This window comes from Solanum tuberosum, unplaced genomic scaffold (assembly GCF_000226075.1).
Source record: "Solanum tuberosum cultivar DM 1-3 516 R44 unplaced genomic scaffold, SolTub_3.0 scf00012, whole genome shotgun sequence".
Taxonomy (NCBI): domain Eukaryota; kingdom Viridiplantae; phylum Streptophyta; class Magnoliopsida; order Solanales; family Solanaceae; genus Solanum; species Solanum tuberosum.
In genome coordinates this window covers 408,491-433,995 of record NW_006238937.1, presented here as the reverse complement: position 1 = coordinate 433,995, position 25,505 = coordinate 408,491, and the positions used below count along the sequence as shown (strand labels likewise).

The window sequence follows — 25,505 nt, the reverse complement described above, 5'->3', positions numbered from 1 at the left end:
CATCATGTGATATATCAAACAGAAGGGGAAATTGTAGATGGGGGACAGCTAAGGTTGAACTTGTTTCTTATATAATTTTTTTAAAAAGAAATGATTCAATTTTTTCAGTACTTATTTGTTCTATTAATTAATGCTCTGATGAAATAGGTTGAGGACCAAACATGAGGAGCTGTCTTTTATCACATTTGTGTAGATAGTACTATATAAGACCTTGCAGAAAACAAAACCAAACATAGCTAATAGACTTGTTATTACGTTGTAGATATGAACAAACAAAGACGATTAATTGTGCCGTAGCACAAATGTCATACGTAATTAATTACTTGAGGCCCTGCATATACCTGCTCCTCTCTCCTTCCACAAAATTTCTACATTTTGCTTATGATTTCAGAGTGTGCAAATGTGTCTCATCATATGAGGACCGTAAAATCGACTAGTTAGATAAATATACACTGACATTGTAAAAATGAAACCAATTTGTAAAGACCGAAGTAATGATAGATAATTGATGATATACATAGAGAAAGACAAGCGGTTAATGTTGCATTCTAGAGTTATTTTGATTTCCCAAATGATATGTGTCTCCGAGTTTGGAGCGTTACAAACTTATAATTGTATGTCCAAGCTGCAAGTACAAGAGAAGAAGAAAAAAAAAGTAAATAATGTATATTTTGTCGTTCAAGATGGCCGTTACATTCGATTATAGTAGATAGGTGAGTCGAATTGCCCAGCTAAAACAAAGGAACTGGCTGAGATCGACCTAGATATTTATTAACAATCATGATTAAAATGTGTATTAATTATGACATTCAGTTAGTTAGATTCCATCTTTTCTGTTAGTTAGTGCAGTTAGTTAGTGATGTCAGAGTCGGTTAGAGAGCTAATTAGTTAGTTAGATATTTTCTCTTTCTGCATATTCGTTGATGTATATTCACACATGTATATAAGTACTTCACTACTGATCAATGAAAGGTGTGAGTTCTTATTTTACCAAATCATATTTTCCTCTCTGTTATTGCTTTCTCTCAGTTGCCAGTTATGGCTTCCATGGTTTCATCTATGGTTGAGTTCTCACCATCTGTGTAATTCTTAATAATATTACATGCGTGTTGTTGCAGATATGTCATGACATGTTTATTATTGAAGTTTGACTCGATCTTAGTGAGATTTCGATCCACATTAAATTTTCATTGTGGTGTAGTATGACATTGTTGAAAAATAAATGATTAGCAGCTTCCGTTAGATTTATGTTTCAACTTTACATTTATGTATTATTGCATTGAATTTAATAAAAAAACATTGGTGATCAATAACTACACTTTATTCTTGTTCCTAAGATATTAGGTCAATTAAGACAATTGAAGTAACAATATGTGGCTGTATGCATGGGCCTTCTTTGGTTAAGGGCTCCGGTAGTAAGTTCTTCCATTATAAAATTTAAAAAATCCAACTTATCAATGATTAATGTCATTTGATACATCATGAAGTTTCATTACATTATTGATTATTCTCAAATTTATTCCCAAAACCACAACCATTATTTGCGCGTCTAGCATTTCAAGTAATATTACTTATCCCGAAAAATATTCCGCCATGAAAGAGAGATTAAATGGAACAGAATTGATGTAGCGGTCGAGTTGTGAAAATGCATTGTTAATTTCTTTTATATTTTTAGATTTATGGAAGAATATGTTACTGCTTAAATTCGGAAGAGTGTAATCTTAGATCAAAATATGTATGAATTGCTTAAACAAGAATTACTGAACATCAAACAACCCGTTTAGATATTCACCGTGAAGAATTACGATATTCTCTTTCGGATAAGCCTTAAAAGGAGAATGAAGTCGTGAATGTTGATGAGTGTTTAATTATCATATTGAATTTTCAACCATATACATAAAGTCATAAATTATGAAATTCAATCATACACGGATAGGCAAAAATCATGGAATTCAATACTATAGTTTACAATAATGAAATGTTGCATCAGAATATACGTATAGTCATAGCTTCTATTAAAATCAACGCGTTTGGGGGTTTAAATAAGAGGATTTTCTTGAGCTGGATGCTGCTTTGAATTTATGCCTGCAATTATGATTTAACCAAGTAAATTCAGTTTTGTTTTGGTGAGAAAAAAATGAAATTAAAAGAGGAGGTGAAAAGGCCATAATGTTCTTGCCTTGCCAGTGATATTATGTGATAACCAATCAAGACCTTCATAAAGTCCCTGTCCAGATGTTGCACAAGCACTCTGAATGTACCTAAAAAAAAATACGGATAAAAATGAGATCTCTTGCCCTCTTACAATTTGAATAGAACAAAGTTTTTCAGATCTTTTAACACACTCCTCTATTGAGTGTGTATATCGATTAACACACTTATTATTATACTTGTATTATCCATTGAGTATACACCAAATACAAACTAATTACTATTACGGCTAGGCAGGTGACACTACAACAAAAATAACTTTATTGACATTAATAAAGAGTACTAAAGTCTTTACTGACATTAGTTAAGTGTCATTAGAACCAATGTCGCTAAAGGCTTTAGGGACATATACAAAGAGTGCTAATGGCCACGGCAATTAAGAATTAATTGCCGCTAATGATCATTTTTGTTGTAGTGTTATTTTAGTCTGCTGACAAAAAATATTAAAATTCCTACAAAAATTGTACTACCTATAAGCATAATTTCACTTGTAACACCTTATTCTCATAAAACTAATTTCACTTATCATGGGGAATTACATATAATAATAAAAATCATAACATATTAGATAATCTAATGATGCAAATATTCTTTTGCGGTGTGATATAATATTAAGTTTGTGGTTTACCAGCGTCGTTGTCGGAGTGAATGCAGGCCAAGTTTATCGGTGATATCTGCAACATTCATAGCATTTGGAAGGTCTTGTTTATTTGCGAATACAAGAATTGTAGCGCCTCGTAATTCTTCCTACATAACACATGAATTTGTACGTATTCTAAAAGTTACGAGAATTATCCATCATCGATATGACAACTAATATGGGACGGAGAGTATTTTACCTCATTAAGCATGCGATGTAGCTCATCTCTGGCTTCTGAAATTCGATCTCGATCATTACTGTCTACAACAAATATTAGACCCTGTGTGTTCTGAAAATAGTGCCTCCATAGAGGCCGGATCTGTACAATTAATTACTAAAACAATTTAGTTACATTAATATAATCATCATCAACCTAGTAACTAACTTTCATTGTAATCATATATATATGTGAGAATTAATTTATTAAATACCTTATCTTGTCCACCCACATCCCATACTGTGAAGCTGGAATTCTTGTACTCCACTGTCTCCACGTTAAATCCTGGTTTCAATTAATGTATATATTAAAAATAATAATCAAATATTCAAGAAAATATTAAGTTTTTTCTTTGCAATTAAACGTATATAGAGGTGAGATAGCAAAAATACCAATAGTAGGTATGGTAGTGACAATTTCCCCGAGTTTTAACTTGTACAAGATGGTTGTTTTGCCAGCCGCATCGAGTCCTACCATTAATATTCTCATCTCTTTCTTTGCAAATAACATTTTTACAAACTTGGAAATTGACATACCCATTGCTCTAAAATGAACTTCTACTTGTTCAGAGACTTGACTTAGTTCATCACACTTCACTAATAGGCTATAGTTTTTGTATACAAATAATGAATTGCAATTTTTCGAATCTTTAAAGGAAAAAAAAGAAGAGAATATGATTCTGATAATGTTTGAGGAGAATAAAGTATTCAAATTTATTCTTATTTCACTTTTTGGCTAAGAAAGCATCTGTCTTTTAACAAATACTCTCAATCCGTTAGTGATTCGTACGTGTACTAAAAGCAGGTTCCCTTTTTAAATTTGCAAATACAAACAAATCACATATTACTTGTATGAGAAGATGGTATGCACAAGGCAGAGCAAGATAGACGTTTAATTCAGTTCCTTATGGGACTAAATGAAGTGTACACAGTAGTGAGGGGAAATATCCTCATGATGAATCCACTCCCTTCTATGGGACAGGCTTTCTCACTGTTAATCCAGGAGGAAAAACAAAGAGAATTTAAGCCTATTGGTCGAATGCCCACAGATTCAATCTCTTTGAATGCAAATTCTCTTGATAACAAGAGTCATGGAGGAAGGACTTTCAGGACAAATTATCAAGGAAACAGTTATGTAGGTGGTGATAGCAATTATGCTGGTAGAAGCAGTTCAGGAGGAAACTATTACTCAGGCAGTAGTAGTGGTAGAAATGCTATAGTGTGTGACTATTGTAAGAGGACTGGACACACTAGGGACAAGTGTTACAAGTTGCATGGGTATCCCCAAGGTAACAATAATCAAAACTTCAGGTCAGGGAGTTACAATGGTGGTCAGAGTTTCAGACAACAAAGCCCAAACTTCAAAGGGAAGAGAGTGGTGGCAAATGTATATGGTGCTGCAAATGACATGATGAATACTCATGGAGAGGAACAGTCACAAGGCAACAATCATTCAAATGTCAGCTTCACAAAGGAACAATATGGACAGATTATGAACCTGTTGCAACATTTTCAGAATGAAAATGTGGGAGAAGATGCTGGTGCCAATAATGCCTCCAGTGTTGCTGCTGGATCCATGAACTTTGCAGGTATTGTGGTTTGTTTTTCTTCTACTGATTTTGGCAATCCTTCATGCAAGTGTTTTGAATCAAGTGCTAATTTGTGGATCATAGACTCAGGGGCATCAAATCATATAACCTTTAACAGAACTTCCCTAATCAACATTAGAACCCTGCCTTTTCCTATACTAGTTTCACTTCCAAATGGATACAAAGTTAAGGTAACAGAATTTGGGGATGTACCAGTCACATCTAATATCACTTTACATCAAGTATTATATGTGCCTTCTTTTAAGTATAATCTAGTTTCAGTCCATTCCTTAACAACTTCTATGAAATGCATAGTCTTGTTCACTAATGCATTGTGTCTGTTGCAGGCCCCTTCAGTGAAGAGGCCTCAGGTGATTGGTAATAGCAGAGATGGGCTCTACTTCTTGTGCTCAAAATGCCTGAAGACTTCTAATAGAATCGATACCAGTCAAATATGTTGTTGTTTTCCTAATAATAGTCTCTTTTCTTGTTCTAGCAAAAATAAAACATGCAATTCTTCTTCTGTCAAACCTTCTACTGCAGATAAATCTCATAGTGTTCACAACTCTGTTCCTCTTGTGTGTACTTCTCCTTCCAATAATATTGATGTCTTGTTTGATCATATTTCCTGTAACAATTCTGGAGATAATGTCGACTTGTTGTGGCACAATAGACTTGGCCATGTACCTTTTGTTAAAATGAAGAGTATCACTGCATTACCAGCCACTTTTTCTCCCAAACAACCTTTTTCCTGCAACATTTGTCCAATGGCAAGACAAGAGAGATTACCTTTTAATCACAGTACCAGTCAAACCAAATCCATTTTTGAACTACTTCACATTGACTTATGGGGACCATATCATGTGTCCACATATGACAACTACAAGTACTTCATTACATTAGTAGATGACTACAGCAGGTCAACTTGGACCCATCTTTTAAGTACCAAAAGCAATGCCTTACAAGTTCTGAAAAATTTCATAGGTCTGGTGGAAAATCAATTCAACACCACAGTCAAAAACATTAGGACAGATAATGGTCTGGAGTTTACCAACAATGAAACACACCAATTTCTTTTATCCAAAGGGATCATTCATCAGAAAACTTGTCCATACACACCACAACAAAACAGTGTGGTGGAAAGAAAACATAAATATTTGTTGGAAACAGCCAGAGCCCTTTTGTTTCAATCTAAACTACCTATAAGGTATTGGGGAGAATGTGTTCTGACAGCCACCCATCTCATCAATAGACTTCCCTCAAGCCATCTGAAAAATAAATGCCCCTATGAACTGTTGTATAAAAGAAAACCAAATTATAGCCAACTTAGATCTTTTGGGTGCCTTTGTTACCCCACTGTCCCGAAAGTACTTAGAGACAAACTTGAACCAAGAACCACCCCACACATTTTCCTGGGATATCTTTTTGGAACAAAAGGTTACAAGGTAATGAATCTGGCTACAAAGAAGATACATGTCTCCAGGGATGTGATCTTTCATGAAAATGTCTTTCCTTTTACTTTGTCAGCTGAAAGCTCTTCTTTTCCTTCTGTTTTGAGGTCTATTCCTTCTACTGATTATACTGAATTAGCCTCATGTGATAATTGTGTAAGTGACTATAACAATGTAACTGATACAATTCCCATTCATCCACCTGACCACACCATTGAGGATCCCATTGCACAACCACCTCCTGTCCTTACCATTACATCTCCAACACCACCACCACATGTTCCTTCCACAGTAGTGCAAAGAAAATCCCATAGAGTAAATAAAATTCCACAACATCTGAAAGATTACATTGTCAACATTCCTAGCCTAAAACCTGTTGACATCAACACACAAAACACACAAAATCATCCCACTTCTCTTACTGCCTTGTTTACCAAACACCACCATGTGTCTCCTGATGTCATTGCATCTAACAGTCAAGCTCTTGTTGAGAATGTTTGTCATGATAGTGAGCCATCATCATATGAGGAAGCATCACTGAGCCCTGCATGGCAGAAAGCCATGACACAAGAATTTGAGGCATTGTATGCCAACAACACTTGGGATCTTGTAAGTCTACCAGCAGACAAGCAGGCAATTGGATGTAGATGGGTGTACAAAGTTAAACATAGAGCAGATGGAAGCATAGAAAGGTTCAAGGCAAGACTAGTAGTCAAAGGATATACACAACAGGCTGGAATAGACTATACTGAAACCTACTCACCTGTGGTTAAAATGACTACTGTAAGAACCTTAGTAGCATGTGCTGTGAAGAAAGGCTGGGGTATGTTTCAACTTGATGTTAATAATGCTTTCCTTCATGGAGATCTCCATGAAGAGGTGTATATGAAAGTGCCTCAAGGCCTTGAGATACCTAATCCAGGTCTGGTTTGTAAGCTAAATAAGTCACTCTATGGTCTCAAACAGGCCAGTAGGCAGTGGTATGCCAAACTGACTGAGGCATTATCATTCAGGGGTTACACACACTCACATTATGATCACTCACTGTTTTACAGGAAGGCAGGACCCTTGGTAGTGTTTGTTGCCGTATATGTAGATGATGTTATTTTGACAGGCACAGACACAACTGAAATTGTACAGCTCAAAGTGTATCTAGACGACACTTTCAAGATCAAGGATCTTGGCAGACTCCATTACTTTCTGGGCTTAGAGATACTTGACACAACAGAGGGGGTTCTTATTTCACAACGAAAGTTTGTTTTGGACTTACTCAGAGAATATGATTGCTTTAATTATGCACCTCTGTCTTCACCACTAGATCCTACTGTCAAACTAAGAGCCAAGGAAGGTCCTCCTCTATCTGATCCCACATTCTATAGGAAGTTGATAGGCAAGTTGAACTTCCTTACTAATACCAGACTGGACATAGCCTTCAGTGTTCAACAATTGAGTCAGTTCATGCAAGATCCTAGAGCTCCTCATCTACAAGCAGCTTATCACCTTCTTAGATACCTAAAGAAGGATCCTACTTTGGGAGTACACTTATCTATGGACCCTGACTGTACAGTTCAAGCCTTTTGTGACTCAGATTGGGCATCCTGTCCAGACTCAAGGAGGTCAGTCAGTGGCTATTTAGTACTACTTGGGAACAGCCCCATCAGCTGGAAGTCCAAGAAACAAGAGACTGTTTCCCTATCATCAGCTGAAGCAGAATATAGATCACTCAGAAAGGTTGTAGGAGAGTTGACTTGGCTTCACAGGTTGCTTACTGAATTGACTGTTCCTATCTCTTCTCCTATTGCTGTTTACTGTGACAGTCAATCTGCTATTTACATTGCTCGTAATCCTGTGTTCCATGAGAGAACTAAACACATTGAAGTGGATTGTCACTTTGTGCGCAGTAAGCTTCAGGAGGGGCTCATTTCTCTGCACCATGTGTCCACCTCTGACCAACTTGCTGACATTCTTACCAAGGCTCTCACTGGTGTCAAACATTCAGTCATTTTACACAAGTTGGCAGTGAAATCATCACCTCCAACTTGAGGAGGGGTATTAACAATCATGATTAAAATGTGTATTAATTATGACATTCAGTTAGTTAGATTCCATCTTTTCTGTTAGTTAGTGCAGTTAGTTAGTGATGTCAGAGTCGGTTAGAGAGCTAATTAGTTAGTTAGATATTTTCTCTTTCTGCATATTCGTTGATGTATATTCACACATGTATATAAGTACTTCACTACTGATCAATGAAAGGTGTGAGTTCTTATTTTACCAAATCATATTTTCCTCTCTGTTATTGCTTTCTCTCAGTTGCCAGTTATGGCTTCCATGGTTTCATCTATGGTTGAGTTCTCACCATCTGTGTAATTCTTAATAATATTACATGCGTGTTGTTGCAGATATGTCATGACATGTTTATTATTGAAGTTTGACTCGATCTTAGTGAGATTTCGATCCACATTAAATTTTCATTGTGGTGTAGTATGACATTGTTGAAAAATAAATGATTAGCAGCTTCCGTTAGATTTATGTTTCAACTTTACATTTATGTATTATTGCATTGAATTTAATAAAAAAACATTGGTGATCAATAACTACACTTTATTCTTGTTCCTAAGATATTAGGTCAATTAAGACAATTGAAGTAACAATATGTGGCTGTATGCATGGGCCTTCTTTGGTTAAGGGCTCCGGTAGTAAGTTCTTCCATTATAAAATTTAAAAAATCCAACTTATCAATGATTAATGTCATTTGATACATCATGAAGTTTCATTACATTATTGATTATTCTCAAATTTATTCCCAAAACCACAACCATTATTTGCGCGTCTAGCATTTCAAGTAATATTACTTATCCCGAAAAATATTCCGCCATGAAAGAGAGATTAAATGGAACAGAATTGATGTAGCGGTCGAGTTGTGAAAATGCATTGTTAATTTCTTTTATATTTTTAGATTTATGGAAGAATATGTTACTGCTTAAATTCGGAAGAGTGTAATCTTAGATCAAAATATGTATGAATTGCTTAAACAAGAATTACTGAACATCAAACAACCCGTTTAGATATTCACCGTGAAGAATTACGATATTCTCTTTCGGATAAGCCTTAAAAGGAGAATGAAGTCGTGAATGTTGATGAGTGTTTAATTATCATATTGAATTTTCAACCATATACATAAAGTCATAAATTATGAAATTCAATCATACACGGATAGGCAAAAATCATGGAATTCAATACTATAGTTTACAATAATGAAATGTTGCATCAGAATATACGTATAGTCATAGCTTCTATTAAAATCAACGCGTTTGGGGGTTTAAATAAGAGGATTTTCTTGAGCTGGATGCTGCTTTGAATTTATGCCTGCAATTATGATTTAACCAAGTAAATTCAGTTTTGTTTTGGTGAGAAAAAAATGAAATTAAAAGAGGAGGTGAAAAGGCCATAATGTTCTTGCCTTGCCAGTGATATTATGTGATAACCAATCAAGACCTTCATAAAGTCCCTGTCCAGATGTTGCACAAGCACTCTGAATGTACCTAAAAAAAAATACGGATAAAAATGAGATCTCTTGCCCTCTTACAATTTGAATAGAACAAAGTTTTTCAGATCTTTTAACACACTCCTCTATTGAGTGTGTATATCGATTAACACACTTATTATTATACTTGTATTATCCATTGAGTATACACCAAATACAAACTAATTACTATTACGGCTAGGCAGGTGACACTACAACAAAAATAACTTTATTGACATTAATAAAGAGTACTAAAGTCTTTACTGACATTAGTTAAGTGTCATTAGAACCAATGTCGCTAAAGGCTTTAGGGACATATACAAAGAGTGCTAATGGCCACGGCAATTAAGAATTAATTGCCGCTAATGATCATTTTTGTTGTAGTGTTATTTTAGTCTGCTGACAAAAAATATTAAAATTCCTACAAAAATTGTACTACCTATAAGCATAATTTCACTTGTAACACCTTATTCTCATAAAACTAATTTCACTTATCATGGGGAATTACATATAATAATAAAAATCATAACATATTAGATAATCTAATGATGCAAATATTCTTTTGCGGTGTGATATAATATTAAGTTTGTGGTTTACCAGCGTCGTTGTCGGAGTGAATGCAGGCCAAGTTTATCGGTGATATCTGCAACATTCATAGCATTTGGAAGGTCTTGTTTATTTGCGAATACAAGAATTGTAGCGCCTCGTAATTCTTCCTACATAACACATGAATTTGTACGTATTCTAAAAGTTACGAGAATTATCCATCATCGATATGACAACTAATATGGGACGGAGAGTATTTTACCTCATTAAGCATGCGATGTAGCTCATCTCTGGCTTCTGAAATTCGATCTCGATCATTACTGTCTACAACAAATATTAGACCCTGTGTGTTCTGAAAATAGTGCCTCCATAGAGGCCGGATCTGTACAATTAATTACTAAAACAATTTAGTTACATTAATATAATCATCATCAACCTAGTAACTAACTTTCATTGTAATCATATATATATGTGAGAATTAATTTATTAAATACCTTATCTTGTCCACCCACATCCCATACTGTGAAGCTGGAATTCTTGTACTCCACTGTCTCCACGTTAAATCCTGGTTTCAATTAATGTATATATTAAAAATAATAATCAAATATTCAAGAAAATATTAAGTTTTTTCTTTGCAATTAAACGTATATAGAGGTGAGATAGCAAAAATACCAATAGTAGGTATGGTAGTGACAATTTCCCCGAGTTTTAACTTGTACAAGATGGTTGTTTTGCCAGCCGCATCGAGTCCTACCATTAATATTCTCATCTCTTTCTTTGCAAATAACATTTTTACAAACTTGGAAATTGACATACCCATTGCTCTAAAATGAACTTCTACTTGTTCAGAGACTTGACTTAGTTCATCACACTTCACTAATAGGCTATAGTTTTTGTATACAAATAATGAATTGCAATTTTTCGAATCTTTAAAGGAAAAAAAAGAAGAGAATATGATTCTGATAATGTTTGAGGAGAATAAAGTATTCAAATTTATTCTTATTTCACTTTTTGGCTAAGAAAGCATCTGTCTTTTAACAAATACTCTCAATCCGTTAGTGATTCGTACGTGTACTAAAAGCAGGTTCCCTTTTTAAATTTGCAAATACAAACAAATCACATATTACTTGTATGAGAAGTAAAGAATCGTTGGCAATGCAATAAATCAACTTTATCTTTCATAAAAGAGTGACAATATATAACTTTCGTGTTGATGCTACAATACCGCTCTTGTCGTGAAAAAAGCGTGTTCTTTCAGAACAAATAGCTTGTTTTCAGGACAAATGAAAGAAGAGGTTGTAGATAGTCGTTACTTGGCTTACTTTACTTTACTGGAAATTGCATACTTGATGTTAGAAGCTCGAGTCACGTGAAAAATCAAGAAAATAGGACGAGGTTATATTATAAAAACTTAGAAGTCTGATTTAAAAAATCAAGCTATATTTCATCGTTTTGTCCTTGTATATTTTCTTGTCTCGTTTACTCTCTTAATTAATTTGACTTAACATAACAGAAACACTAGTAATTATGATTAACAATATCTCTCTGAAATGAGTCAAATATTTATACAAGAGTAGTGAATAATATTAATAGATATGATGATGAATATTTTCTGAAGACTAAAGTATGGACCCATCGAACGTGTAGAGGTTAGACGATAGAGTGACATGAAGAAGTTATCGCATTTAGAAATAAACAAGTAGGTATTAGAAAAATTAGACAAGAGAGGGAGTATATATTATGGAGTTATTTCCGTGAAATAGCTCTTTTGGCGGACTCGAGGGTGGATGCAACAGAGGCAGCAGCATTAGCTAATACACCACCGCTAGTGTTTGATTGAATTTGTGGCTGATGAATTACTTCTACAGGTCTTTGTTCTTGTCCTTGTCCAACTGATGATTCGTAATTCACACTTTCCATTTGGTTTGGTGCCTTCACATCCTGTAATGTCAATATCTTTTTAAGTAATTACTAACAAAATATGATGATACACAATTTCCTTCCATTCTTTTGACGGGCAAGACAAAAAAGAAAAGAGTGATTTGGATCTACAAATCATACCTTATTGGTTGATGAATTCATATTGCAGCTCTTCCAGAATTCTTCTTCAACAATAACGATAGCTACTATTCCAAATTGTAAATCTGGATTTCTTAAAGGGGAAAAACTTTTATGTCAGTGATTGGTCCTAATTTTAAGGCCGTCTATTGTGCGAACTGGTGGTTACCTAGAGATTGGTCGTTTCAGTTGGTTCTAATTTTATATTTTGTTATTTCCTCAAAAATCAAAACCCTATGCCAATTACCATATAGATAGAGATGCATACATAATTACATACATTTAATACACATTACATGCAAGTCTGATTATATTTTGTTGACCAATTATGTAAATAATTTGTGAAGACAAGATGTAACAAAATTTGAACTCTTTTGTGGTATTCTTTCAATTGTGCATCAATTAAAAGTTTATATACATTGCAAATTTGACATAGTAGCTAGTATTTAATTCCACATACATTCACCATGGTGAAATTCCTGATAGTGCTAGTAATAATAAAACAAATAAGCTAAAGTCACTGGATAAGAAATGAAAATTGATACGCAAAAAGATGACTGAAACTTAAGTATCCATTAAACCACAGTAATCATCATAACCTAAATGACCCAAGACTTGCACTACAGTGCAGTGACTACAAAGCAACCAGTACAGTTGCCAATACTTGCTATAGAACAATAATAACATAGGGCAATGTTGTACACAAAAGACAATCAGACAAACCAGATCGGCTTTTATATTCACTACTTCTATACTGATGGAATTCCTCAAACGGTATTGCTGAGAAATGAAGTATGCTCAGACAACATATATCTAGAGTAACAAAGACGGTAGCAGGAATTATTCCCCAATCATTTATCCAGGAGACAAGGTTGATCAATATGTCACAAGAGATCCACTGCAATGGACATCAGAAGCATCAGAAATCCTTTGCCTTGGAGACAATGTATTGCTGGCAGCAAGGTCAACGTCAACATTGACAATGTTTTTCCTCTTTTGAGTGTCTACCCTCAGCCTTTCTTCTGCCTCTTCAGATATGCAACTCAATGTCTCTACTTGCTGGTGTTGCTCAGATACCATGGCTTCAGTATCTACAAGTGATGCGTCATCATCCATAGCATACAGAATCCTCTTCACTGCATCAACCACCTGTAAGATATAAGATAAAAACGAAATTGAATATGCTGCTATAAAAAATCAGCATAACTTTACTGATTAGAGAATAGAAAGAGTAGTACAGGTAGGTTTTCAATCTCTGGACATTGGCACAGGATTTCAATGTCCCTCAACTTTGAAAAGTAGAAGTCCCTTTCCTTTTCAAGACTATCCACTGATAACTTCAACTCCGTAATCTGCATTGAATTTAGTAATAAGTCTTCAGTGGTTCAAACAAAACCATACCTGATCAATTAGTATTACCTGTTGTTCATGTGCAGTACGTTCTGTTTCAGAATAGGTTGACGATCCTCCACTTGAAGAAGGCCTCGAGATCTTACCAGATTGATTTGTGCTGCTTACATGAGGTACTTCATTTCTTCTAGAGTTATGGGAGACATGCTTTGAAGCAGTTGAGGCGTTTTTGGTAGCATTTTGTGAAGGAGCAGATCTTTTGTTCACTTCTTTGGCACCCTTGCACCCTTCCCTTCTTTCAAGAGGATTGTAACTGTCATTGATATAAAGAAAAGAAACAACAGTTCTCCATTAGGCAAGTTTCTTATGTCAATTTAGTACTCCTAGTTGAGAACAAAGTTATAACCCTCACTTAAGCACATGCTACATTACAACTTCAAATCAGTAAAACAAGGAATCCTTAATGCAAGTTAACTTGCACGTAAACAATTTCTGAGAGTATAAGATTGAGCTAATAGTCCATACATTGCAGGCAGAACCATAAATATGAAAGGTCATACAGTAATTCTACACAAGTAGCATCACAAGGCTACCTTGCAATTCATACAATAAATCAACAAACTATGAACTATTCTTCAGACCAAGAACTAGTTGGAGGGTTGGGTTCTATAATTCCTCTATATTTGTTCTGCCTTATTTAAGTATATTTCATTCAAAACCCTTGCCCATTCAACACTATATTCGAGTGGTGGTGTAACACATGCTGAAGAGAACACATCCAGCCACGTTCATTTTCATAAAGATCCATTATAACACTTAACTATTTTTGACTTTTTTGTCATTGTTGTTAACATACCGCAACCTTTCTCTATATGGACTTGGGAGTACTCACCATGCTCTGCAAGCATTGGTGGAGAGTAAGGATTGTCTAGAAACAATGATGATGGACGTGGTTGGTGATAGAAGAATAAAAGAGCTTCTGGCCAGTATATTCTTATCTTGACAGTTTAGAATTCCAGAGTTCATAATTATTTTTTCCAGTTTGCAACTCAGAAAAGGAATACAAGCTTGATAGGATCTGTGGTGGGCTTAAAAAGTAACCATACATATATGTTCTATCGTTGTAGAATAGGGATGTCAACCCTGATCCATTAAAAATCCTAATTCCGTGAATACTAACTGGTTGAAGTCAAAAGTTACAATCGATGTAGCCTATATCCACCAATTCAAAAGATTGGGTCAATTTGGATAACGATACAACTAACAAAATTAAAACATCAGAAACCTTTATTAAAAAAAAGAGAAAAAAAATGAAAACAAGAGTGGAAACATAGCCCTAATGCAGGTGAAAGGATCCTATGTTGCTCATATCCTCACAAATGTTGCTGCACCAATGTCAGATACTCCAAAAATGCATAGCATAGCATTTGGAGGATCCGACACATAGAGCTATTTTTTAAGAAACCGAACAACATACAAAGCTTCAGTATAGTTATTTAACAACTCGATTGCATAGCTGCAAACTAGGAAATTTAAAAAACAGAACAAATCAAGACAAACAAGTGAAGTTTGAGTTCTGCAAGGGGCAAGCTGGGATAGGATCTGCAACACAAATTCATTTTGACCCAAGCAAATGTGGCAATTAAGTTCATAACCTTTTCATAAACTCAACCCAATTTTACTCAACAAATATGACCCATTTTACCTATTCAATACATCTAGGTAATATATTCAACTCTCTTTGCTGGACATTTTCTTTATTTATCTCTACGTTGGTGAACAATTTCTGTGCCCTAATTTCCAGTTTTCACCTTTTCCATTATTACAGTAATTCCATGCCTCAGCACAAACATACACAGCCCATAAGTAAGGTTGTTGAAAAGAATTAAATTAAAAAATTGCAACAGAGAAACGTAGGTTGAAAAGGTTACCTGTGAAGATTGCCTCCATTAACAGAATCGCAGTATCTCTTCAACCATTGCATAAACTCCAGGTTGTCAAGAGGTCTTCCTTTCACCAATTTGCTAACCTCAATGTGCTAATACCACAAACACAGAATTTAACATCAATTGACTAGAAAAAAACCAGCAATTTGTACGGCCACGTAGATCAAATCCAAATATTTAAACGCATGTCACTCAGTAAACATAGAAAATAATTTTCAAAAGAGATTAACAAGGATAAAACTAAATTTTAAAAAAAAACAGAACTTCAAAATTGATTAACCTTGGTAATCTTGAGTTTAGTGAATATATCCTGAAGAACCTTATAGTTCTGGATCATCTCATACTCATTCTTCGCATCGAAATTGACCTTGTGCATAGGGACTAGCCCTGGGTGAGCGGCATCCATTAGCTGGCAATGAACCGCACCAGTACACGCCTGTGCGTGGATCAAAAGCACATCAATTTGAAAGATGCACTAATGAATTAGAAATTTAACTGATATTGCAGAGTAGGTAAAAGAGAGATTCAATACCTCTTCGACTTTGGAAAGATTTAGATGAAGTGTGGAATTGATCCAAGCCAGGATTTCCGATCTACCGACGAAGTATGCCCCATCCATCATTCCTATGTGTGCCGCCATTTCTTCTTCACCTTTTTCCTCGTCGGAAAAGATCTCTAGAAGGCTCCGTAGAGAGAAAAACAGAGAGAGGAGAGAGAGAAACAGAGTTTGAAATGAGGGTTTGAGCGGGATTTCTTGCCCCAGCTATAGGTTTTCAAATTGAAAAGGGTCGGTGATCAGTGGATTCGGATCGTAGGCCCAATGGGTCATGAATAGGCCCAATTTGATGATAGGACCCAACAACACGTTCCTTACTGTTTAACCCTCTGGAAACAAAGAGTTCTTTTTCTAAGATCCTCTTTATCTTCTTACAAAATTAATTGGTAAATAAGGTAAACCAAATAAAATTAGTAAAAAATATTGGGGTGAGTATTTTTCAATAAATAATAAGTAATTTTAGCGATACTTTTTATATTTATTATCATTTTAGCAATACATAATAATATTATGATAAATTTGTTATATATTAAAAGTGAATTATGTTATGTTTTTAAAATATATTATGTTTGTTTGGTAAAAAAAAAAGTGGTACAATGTATTTATAATAAGTGTATTAAAGTGTGTGATAAATGTATTATCCATGAATAAAACTTGTATTATATGTGATTAATAAATTATTTTTTGTAATACGTATTAAAATTATATAAGTATCCAGTGAAAAAAATATTATTATTATTATTATAAATGGTAAATATTTTCTTAATAAAACATATCAACTTCAGTTAACCATAAAATTATTACCACCGTAAAATTAATTTTTTATAATGGCTTACGTGGCACATATTTTTTACTTAAGAAAAAAAATAGCATATTTCTACATTTTAAAAAAAATGTTCTGTTGAATTGAAAAGGCAACTAGGCAAGCATCCGAATAAATTATTTGAATCTGACCGGCGGAGTGGTATAATTAGCATTTGAATTTTGTGGTTCTTAATAGTTTTAGTCTTATGCCTAAGCTCCTTAAAGGCAAATGCGTGAATCGTGATCGAGACTTTTTAATCTCCCAGTCCCATCCTAGGATTTATAATGGAAGACTTGGTTAGATGTACACTTCGCCTATCTACTTAATCAAATATGGGTGACACATTTTATATATATTCGATTATATATAGCGTATATAAATATGTGTTATATATATAGTAAATTTATATTAATATATATATATATATATTTAATATAATATACATTATTTATATTTTGTGTACGTATTTTGTAAATTAAATAGCCGAAACATCGAAAGTATTTCTCATCATGCTAGTTTATTCGAAGTGTCTCGTTGGCAACACATAATGTGGTTTTCTTTGTCCTTGTTTCATACAGTCAAACATTATCTAAATAAGTATTATTGCAATTCTCTAAAGTCCAAAATGAAATCAATCATCTTCAAGACATAAAATCTTTGTCCACCGAAAGGAAAAATATAATATATCAGAAATTAATTTGCTGTTGTTTAGTGATTACAAAGTTTGTGTCTTATTCAATGGTCTTAAATATCAATAGCGAATCATGACAAGTACCAAAATAAATTGAATGACATTAAAGAGTCAAAAAATACAAACACATAATAAGTTGTCATATATATTGGTAATCCAAAGTCACCATAAGGTTTAGGAAAACTACAACACAACAAAGCACGGACAATTACACTAATCACTGTTAAAAAAGAAAACCAATGGCTAATACTATATTAAGACACAAACCAAAAAAATTGAAAAAAAATAAAATAACAAAGATGTCAGTCTCATTACATACAAAGTCTCTTGTCTCTACAATTGTGTCCATCTTTTAATCAGTGCTAATTAAGGTCCATAATAGTATGGTGAACTGGTTGAATTAGTTGGAAATTTTTCCAATGCTTGAACAACCTCTCTCATGCCTGGTCTCTTCTGAGGTGTTGGTGATATACAACTATATCCTACTTTCATTAGTGCCAACAAAGCATCTTCTTTCCCTTCCACATCAGCACGTATCGCCACATCAGCCAACCGTAACACTTTACTCTTCTCTTCCTCTGCTGATGTGGTAGCACCGATGACCGATGCGGGTCCCATTTCATCCGAGACAATCACCTTTCCAGTTAGCAACTCCAGCAAGACTACCCCGAATGAGAATACATCCCATTTCGGGTTGGGCTTGAGGCTACGAAGCGATTCGGGTGCATGGTAAGGAGATATGCCCAATGCACTTGGACTTGGGGTTGGAGTAGGCCCAGATGTAAAGTCCTGGAAGCTCTCACGGGATGCTGTGGACCTTTTGCTTCCAAAATTACGGGCAGATCCATAGGTCTTATGACTACTGTCTCCTGTTACAAGCCTTTCAATTCCAAAATCACCAATCTTGGGCTCCATATCTTCCCCTAGTAAAATGTTACTGGGCTTCAAGTTGCCGTGGACATGCTTCTTTTCATGAATGTAAGTGAGCCCACGAGCCACACCTTTAGCAACCTTCAGCCGGATTTCCCAGGGTACGTGACATGGCGAAGAACCAGCCTTTCCTGAAACCATGAAAATGCACACGTTATAATTACATCAGGTAGTCAATCAACTGAGCGCTAAGATTCTCACAATAATATCTATAAAATAAACAACATACTATAAATGGTAAATAAGGTGAAGATTCTTTTAACATTATTGGTGTTGTGGGCAAAAGAAATGCATGAATTTGACATAACAAAAGAGCATACTTATGGCCTACAGAGTAATATTTTTTTTTTAAAAGGTAGTCATTTTCCATGTAAGTGACAGTAGAAGAGGGGGCGTTTGGCGGTATTTATGAATTTGTGGGGCGCCCATTTAGAAACAGACACGGTTGACTTGCAGTGAGGGAACTACTGCTACTTTCCACATTAAAAACAAACACTAAAGTTTCAACTACTCCACCCCAAGGTCCACTATCTCCTTTACTTCCCGCGCATTTTAACAGAAATTCATAATATTTTTCTAATTTGCGCACAATTTTATACATGTGTGAACTTAATTTGAGTGACTTGTTACGTCTTTCTTTTGAATATTAAGCATAACCAAATGTCTTAAAAGTACAAACCTACTCCGAACTTTTATATTCCAAAATGTTCGCAATTATTCAAAAGATACTTATTGAAACAAATTAAGAATTAGAGATGATTAGGTACAATGTACACACATAATGACTAGTCAATTTTGTTTCAATTTATTCTCCACTGTAAAACAGGAGCAAAATAGTAAAACAAATAACAAAAGACGCGATTCTACTCAATAATTGTAACGTTATTTGATGTAAAACATAATGTATATGGGAAAAAGTGGACTTACTGTTACGTGCATTGGCAAGGCTACCATTAGGAACGAAATCGTAGATGACCAATTTCTCTTCAGCGCCCCAATAGAAGCCACGGATTTTAACCAAATTTGTGTGCACCAATTTAGCAATTACCTTTACTTGATTCTCGAAATCTTTGAACCGTTCCACACCACTTTCACCAATTCGTCGCACCGCCAGTGTAGTACCGTCTTCTAGCACAGCCTTGTACATTATACTCGACCCACTAGCTCCCAAAATGTATGCAGATGCTTTTAGTAGTGTTTCTAATTCGAGTTCCCTTTCTCCATCAACCGTTACTAATTCACCTGTTTTCTGCTCTGTATGCACGTGATTCTGCTGAGGATGACCCAATTGGGAATTTTCACTTTCTGAATGGGAAGCTTCTGATAATTCGTCGTCATCTCCGTGCCTTTGTTTTTTCAAGCAAGTCCATGACCTTAACCAGTTGTATTCTTCTGATGATGCTGACGATGCCCAGTCAAAATCTTTTGCAGTTTCAGCTTCTTTTTTAATGCTATTTTCTATGTTCCTTTTCTTCTTTTTGGCTCGGTATACGTACATGAAAATCAGTGCTAAAACTCCTACTGCTGCAATATCCCCTGCTATTATGCCTATAATTGTGCCAGTTCTCAACCCATTTTTGCCCTCTTTTGGAGATTCGGCGGCTGGGTTTGAGTCTGTGGGTTTCGGAATGGCTGCAATTGCTGGGGAAGAAGTTGGTTCAGGGGAATTTGGCAGAGTTGTTACTGTTGACGGAATTGGGCATAAATTTTTCAGCGGCGCACCACATAATTCTGGATTACCAGAAAAAGCTTTTCTATTTTGGTTGATAAAAACAATTGACTCTGGAATTGCACCGCTGAAATTGTTGTAAGAGAGATCTATAGTTGCATTTGGAGGGATTTTGCTGCCAAATTCCGGTGGGATATCTCCAGAAAGTTTATTAAAAGAAGCATTAAAGTAACGGAGATTACTGCCCCCAAAATTAGGAGGCAATGACCCATTAATCAAATTTGAAGACAGATCTAAAACTTGAACTGAATCAAACCCAAAAGGAACAGCACCAAAAAAATAATTATCTTTCAAAGAAACAACAGTTAGATTACCAAGATTTGCCGGTAATCTTCCCGTCAAAGCATTACCGGAGAGGTTAAGAAACTGAAGATTATTTAAATGTCCGACAAGCTCAGGCAACTGGCCGGATATTCTGTTGTTAGAAAAATCAAGGCGTTGAAGCTCAGGGGCACTAAAGAGAGTAAGAGGAATAGAGCCATTAATGGAATTATTAGAAAGATCAAGATTTGTAAGATATTGAATCATACCAAGACTAGAAGGAATAGAACCAAGAAGCAGAGAATTAGGAAGAGACAAATTTGTCACTCGAAGGTTTGGGTCTGAAGCATTTGGATTTCCACAACCTACCCCTTTCCATGAACATGGTGTATCATCCCAAGAATTCCAGTTCTGCAGAACACTTAAAGGGTCACTCAGAATATTGTACTTGAATGTCAGTAACAGAAGTCCATCATTGTTAAGCCCAGAAGCTTGATATTCAAGTAGTAGAAAAAGAAGAAGAACAAGATCAAAGGTTTGGAATTTCATGGTGTCTCTAAATGTTCCCACATCTCTGTTTTTTTTTAGGAATTGAATAGAAAAAAAAGTTAGAAGAATAAATGTAGATTTATGATAAAAAGGGGACCATGTGAAGGGAAGTTTATAAAATATTGAGAGAAGAAGAAGACACAGCTCATCGAAAACCAACCTTCCTCACCAAAATGCTCTGTTCAGACCATTAATATACTTATCCCAATTTATTGTTGTTTTATAAAATCAACCTGAAAAATAATTATTTTTATCCTATTTTCCTTTTAGTATTGTACTATTTTTGAAATAAAATTAACTTAGAGACGATTTGAATTGACTTTTAGTTTTTAATTTATAAGCCTAAAAATTAAAATTTTGTAATTTTAACTTATGATTTTTGATTTATTTTTATCAATCAATTTAGCTTAAAATAAGTTCATCCACTCAACTCTAACTTGTTCTAAATATAAAATGCAATTTAATGCAAGAGATGAGCATAAAATACTATTCCATTTTGTTCATTCACTCTTTAAATAATAAATTTAATATTTTGAGTAGAAATAAATTTATACGCAAATTATAAAGCAGTAAATCTATCATTTCTTCATAAGCTAAATATTTTATGTATATATTTCTAAAAAATTAACAAAATATTATATTCCGATATCTTTGTAGCTAAATAATGCTTTTAATTAAATGTTGGACTATTTATCACATGGATTATGGAACAGTTCTCACTTAGTACAATTTTTTCTTGTATTCAGACTTCTAAAAATTATATTTACTTCACCATTAATTGCTTTCACCATCTAGCTCTATGTAATTTCCTTTTTCCAAAGCTTACCTATATGCTAACGTTAGCTAACATTTTTTTATTGCATTGTATATTCCTGTCCCAAAATACAATGTTTAATACTACTAAAGTACTCATAATTGGAAACAAATACTTAATTAATTAACCTAAATAGGGAATAGCATCTTTCATAGCTAGGTGACACCAAGGTAGAGTTAGATTTTGCAGAACTACTCATATACACATGGACTTTATAAAATGTATCTTCTTATATGAATGTAATTATTATAAACATTATTGCTGTCTTATTTAACATTTTCCATGTGACCAACAGAGATTTTTTTCCTGCAGATTATTTTTCAGTAATTTTAATGCTGGATACAAGTTGTATATTCTGCTTACGTTGGAATTTATTAAACTCAAAAAGATCAGACTATACACCTACTAATAATAGATATAATTAAAAAGGAAAAAAAAAACAAAATATGAAGTCTTCTGGTGGGGGTGGGTAGTAAATGTGTCTTAAAAAAAAAACTTGAAAGGGAGTATGGTAGACTTTTTATAACACAATTTTGAATAAATTACAGTAAACTGGTTTTTTTTCAAACATATTTATGAGAAAGGAACGGTTCAACATATTGAAATTCAAATAATAACCTTTAGATCATTGCACTATTTATTTGAGAGTATTAATTTGTATTTTTATCATGAAATAAATAAAGTACATGATCTATAAAAACATGTAAGTAATAGATTAAACTAAGAAAGTACTTCTAATAAATCTATCATATTAGATAGCAATGTTAACTAGTTAAGTCATTATATTAATCAATTGATGAACTATTGGGTACAAGTGGTTAGCAAGTCCCAAGTCACATGATACAGATGTTATTAGGAAAGTAGTTTATTTCGAAAAGAGTATTCTTTTTGGAAAATAGTTTTTAATTTTTTATTTTTTTTTACTGAAAATCAATTTTAATACAATATTTTTGAGTAAGCAATTTTGTGTTTAACAAATTAACTTTTAAAAACTGATCTATAAAAACAACTTCTACCACTTTCTAAAAACACTAATTTTCTTTCAAAAATTGTTGAAACGCCTACTTTTTAAAAAAAGAATACATACTTTTGGCCTACTAAAAACTTGAACAAACGGATTATAAATTTGTTTCCAATGCAGTTGGGCTGAAATTTGTTTCTTCAACTCAAAGTTTTTTTTTTCAAACTGCTTTGTAATACTTTTATTTGAGTTGATAGTCTATTAGAAACAACTTCTCTACCTTGTAAGAATAAAGTTTGTATATACACTATCCTCCTTAGACGTCACTAGTGAAATTATATTGAATATATTATTATTGTCATTAGTTGGGCTGAAATGAATGATAGTAATCGATTAAAATGAGGAAAGAACTTTGGTTAAATTTTGATAAACCCCTTGTACTCTAAGTTGGACATTGTTACCACTTACCAAAAGTTCATGTGTATCGCAAATTTGGTGACAATAGTCCCAACTCCCTAACCAAACCACAAATGACGAGTTGTTTTTTGATTGCTAGAACTAAGCTACCGTTTGATCATAGATTTTCAAATATTTTTGACAAATATTATTTTGGTGAAATTTCATCATGTGTTTAGTCATAATAATTGAGAAATATATTTCGCTTTTTTTAATAAATATGAGTTATACCCAAAAAATTTAAAAACTATCAAAATTAACCATAGGTTTGTATTACATAGCAAGATAGAAACGTCAACGTAACAAGATTCATGATGACTTCCGCAACAAGTCAATTGGATCTTCGTTGCGGTAAATAACAAGTAGTGTCCATGACATTGGAGCAATGCAATAGTTTGGAGTGAGTGCAACAATTTTCATTCCATAAATCGTGAAGTAGACGAAGCACATGACTTTATTACCCTAAGTCGATTGTTCATCATTTTCATATTCACTAAATATTTCATCACTGTGTTGGTGTTCACGTATAAAATTGTGTAATACAACGCAAACAAATGCTGTAGATGATGTTTTTGTAAAAGATAAAATTTTGGTGTAGAATTTAAAATTTTTAAAAGTTCTCAAATAATGAGATTTGATCCAAATACTAATTTTTTCTAGTATTTGGAAATTTGGTTTATTTACCAAATTTTTTTACCAAATAATATCAAATTATATGAACAAACACTATTTGCCAAAATTTCACCTAAATTTTACTTAAAAAATCTATGGCCAAACAGATCCTTAAATAACGCACAACAATAACTACTCATATGAAGTAAAAAAAAAAATACCTTCCAAACAATATTAAAATCCCAACTCCCAAAAAATAATAATTAATGAGAGTCTCTTTCTTAAAGCTGAGTTCGAAAAATGATTATAGTCATTCTGTTACTCTGAATTTTGTCACGGTGGAAAAATAATATGGACCACTTTGAAACCTTTTGGAATTAGCAAACAATACTTCCTCCGTTCCTTTTGAACGGTATATTCCACTTTCTCGAGAGTTAATTTGATTAATTTTCAAAATTAATTTAGATTATATTAATTTGATATTTTAAAATAAATTTTTAGATATTTAAAAATTATACGAGAAATACTATAAATTACAACATTTATCATATCAATATGATGAAAAAGACACATCTTAATATATTAATCAAAATTATATCGTTTCACTCTTAAAATGTAATAATATTCGTGAGGATATATGTTGGCTTCATTGGAGCAACCCACACTTAAAGACTCTTGAGTTGCTTACCAGCAAAGATTTCTTTGGTCCTAGTCAACTTCTTAGAACCAAAAATCACCCCAGACATGTACATGTGAGTAGTTTATAACCTTAATTATTATTTTTACGAGATCTAATCTAATGTTAATCACTAATGGGATTGGAATCCAATAAATTATTTTTATTTAATTTGGCAACTTTTTTTTGGTGTTCCTTTGCACTTTCTAAAATGGTTGAGGCAGCTTTATCTACTTTTAATTATAAATCAAGAAAAAAGGGGTAGGGTAACCCTTCCCCCACCATAATTAATTTAGCTAATCTAATCTGTTAAACAAACTTATAATTAATATTGGTGGACCATTCCTTTTATGGTTTGCCTGCATAATTGGTTGCATTACGAAAATATTCAGCGTCCGTAACAAGGAAAATGAAAGGGAAAGGCAAAAAGAAAAAGAAAAGTTTCTTTTTCTGGATTTGCATATATAATAAATATGATTACTTTATTCCATCAACGAGACATTGCTCAGGATGTCACATTATGCAACAAATGGGCGGGAAGCACATTTTCTTTTAATCAATCTCATACGATGCAAATTTAATTTAAGCAAAAAGTTATAAGTTAAAAAATCATAACTTATCACTTTTGGCTTATTTTATCTAAACATTATAACAAATGTGTTTCAAAATATTAAAAATAAGTCAATTTAAATGGTATTGGTCAAACCCTACTGCCCAAGTCCAACTAATTTTCGTACGTAAGACTTTAAGAAAAAATATTACTAGTGACATCAACTCACGTTCACTATCTTTAATTAGAAATAGTTTTCTCTTTAATTTCCTTAAAGATGGATTAAACAAAAAAATGTTTTTTTTTTCTGTTAGAAATGAATGCATAATTTTTAAGCATGAAGATTAGACTATCTAATAATATATATATATATATATATATATAT

General features: G+C 33.6%; 4 protein-coding genes across 4 annotated transcripts; all 4 read right to left on the bottom strand.

The window, feature by feature from the left end:
- Positions 1-1,853: 1,853 nt before the first annotated feature.
- Positions 1,854-3,694, bottom strand: LOC102604565 (ADP-ribosylation factor 2-B-like). Its single transcript, XM_006339788.2, has 6 exons — positions 3,461-3,694; positions 3,283-3,353; positions 3,051-3,170; positions 2,840-2,958; positions 2,180-2,261; positions 1,854-2,085 (listed from the first exon to the last, which is right to left on the bottom strand). The coding sequence occupies exons 1-6, from the start codon at positions 3,606-3,608 to the stop codon at positions 2,080-2,082; spliced, it is 546 nt and encodes a 181-aa protein (XP_006339850.1). The 5' UTR covers positions 3,609-3,694; the 3' UTR covers positions 1,854-2,079.
- A 5,547-nt stretch (positions 3,695-9,241) lies between these two features.
- On the bottom strand, positions 9,242-11,082 carry LOC102604236 (ADP-ribosylation factor 2-B-like). The gene is made up of 6 exons (XM_006339787.2): positions 10,849-11,082; positions 10,671-10,741; positions 10,439-10,558; positions 10,228-10,346; positions 9,568-9,649; positions 9,242-9,473 (listed from the first exon to the last, which is right to left on the bottom strand). Exons 1-6 carry the CDS (start codon positions 10,994-10,996, stop codon positions 9,468-9,470), a joined length of 546 nt encoding a protein of 181 aa, XP_006339849.1. The 5' UTR covers positions 10,997-11,082; the 3' UTR covers positions 9,242-9,467.
- Positions 11,083-12,788: 1,706 nt separating this feature from the next.
- Positions 12,789-16,281, bottom strand: LOC102603900 (microtubule-associated protein RP/EB family member 1C). The gene is made up of 6 exons (XM_006339786.2): positions 16,063-16,281; positions 15,811-15,966; positions 15,516-15,622; positions 13,654-13,897; positions 13,473-13,586; positions 12,789-13,383 (listed from the first exon to the last, which is right to left on the bottom strand). Exons 1-6 carry the CDS (start codon positions 16,168-16,170, stop codon positions 13,111-13,113), a joined length of 1,002 nt encoding a protein of 333 aa, XP_006339848.1. The 5' UTR covers positions 16,171-16,281; the 3' UTR covers positions 12,789-13,110.
- A 1,420-nt stretch (positions 16,282-17,701) lies between these two features.
- Positions 17,702-21,238, bottom strand: LOC102603563 (probable LRR receptor-like serine/threonine-protein kinase At4g37250). Its single transcript, XM_006339785.2, has 2 exons — positions 19,440-21,238; positions 17,702-18,643 (listed from the first exon to the last, which is right to left on the bottom strand). The coding sequence occupies exons 1-2, from the start codon at positions 21,049-21,051 to the stop codon at positions 17,949-17,951; spliced, it is 2,307 nt and encodes a 768-aa protein (XP_006339847.1). The 5' UTR covers positions 21,052-21,238; the 3' UTR covers positions 17,702-17,948.
- Between the last annotated feature and the right edge of the window lie 4,267 nt (positions 21,239-25,505).

Bases quoted from the DNA above. Each gene is read 5' to 3' on its own strand.
- LOC102604236 (XM_006339787.2), bottom strand. From the start codon at position 10,996: ATGGGTATGTCAATTTCCAAGTTTGTAAAAATGTTATTTGCAAAGAAA. The intron at 10,742-10,848 runs GTATTTTTGCTA...AATTGAAACCAG, and splicing joins CACTACCATACCTACTATTG to GATTTAACGTGGAGACAGTG. The intron at 10,347-10,438 runs GTAAAATACTCT...TGTGTTATGTAG, and splicing joins TACATCGCATGCTTAATGAG to GAAGAATTACGAGGCGCTAC.
- LOC102603563 (XM_006339785.2), bottom strand. From the start codon at position 21,051: ATGAAATTCCAAACCTTTGATCTTGTTCTTCTTCTTTTTCTACTACTT. The intron at 18,644-19,439 runs GTAAGTCCACTT...TCATGGTTTCAG, and splicing joins CCTTGCCAATGCACGTAACA to GAAAGGCTGGTTCTTCGCCA.
- LOC102603900 (XM_006339786.2), bottom strand. From the start codon at position 16,170: ATGGCGGCACACATAGGAATGATGGATGGGGCATACTTCGTCGGTAGA. The intron at 15,623-15,810 runs GTTAATCAATTT...TTGTGGTATTAG, and splicing joins CTAAACTCAAGATTACCAAG to CACATTGAGGTTAGCAAATT. The intron at 13,898-15,515 runs GTAACCTTTTCA...TATCAATGACAG, and splicing joins AATGGAGGCAATCTTCACAG to TTACAATCCTCTTGAAAGAA.
- LOC102604565 (XM_006339788.2), bottom strand. From the start codon at position 3,608: ATGGGTATGTCAATTTCCAAGTTTGTAAAAATGTTATTTGCAAAGAAA. The intron at 3,171-3,282 runs GTATTTAATAAA...TTAATTGTACAG, and splicing joins ATGTGGGTGGACAAGATAAG to ATCCGGCCTCTATGGAGGCA. The intron at 2,262-2,839 runs GTAAACCACAAA...ATTTTTTTTTAG, and splicing joins TCACTCCGACAACGACGCTG to GTACATTCAGAGTGCTTGTG.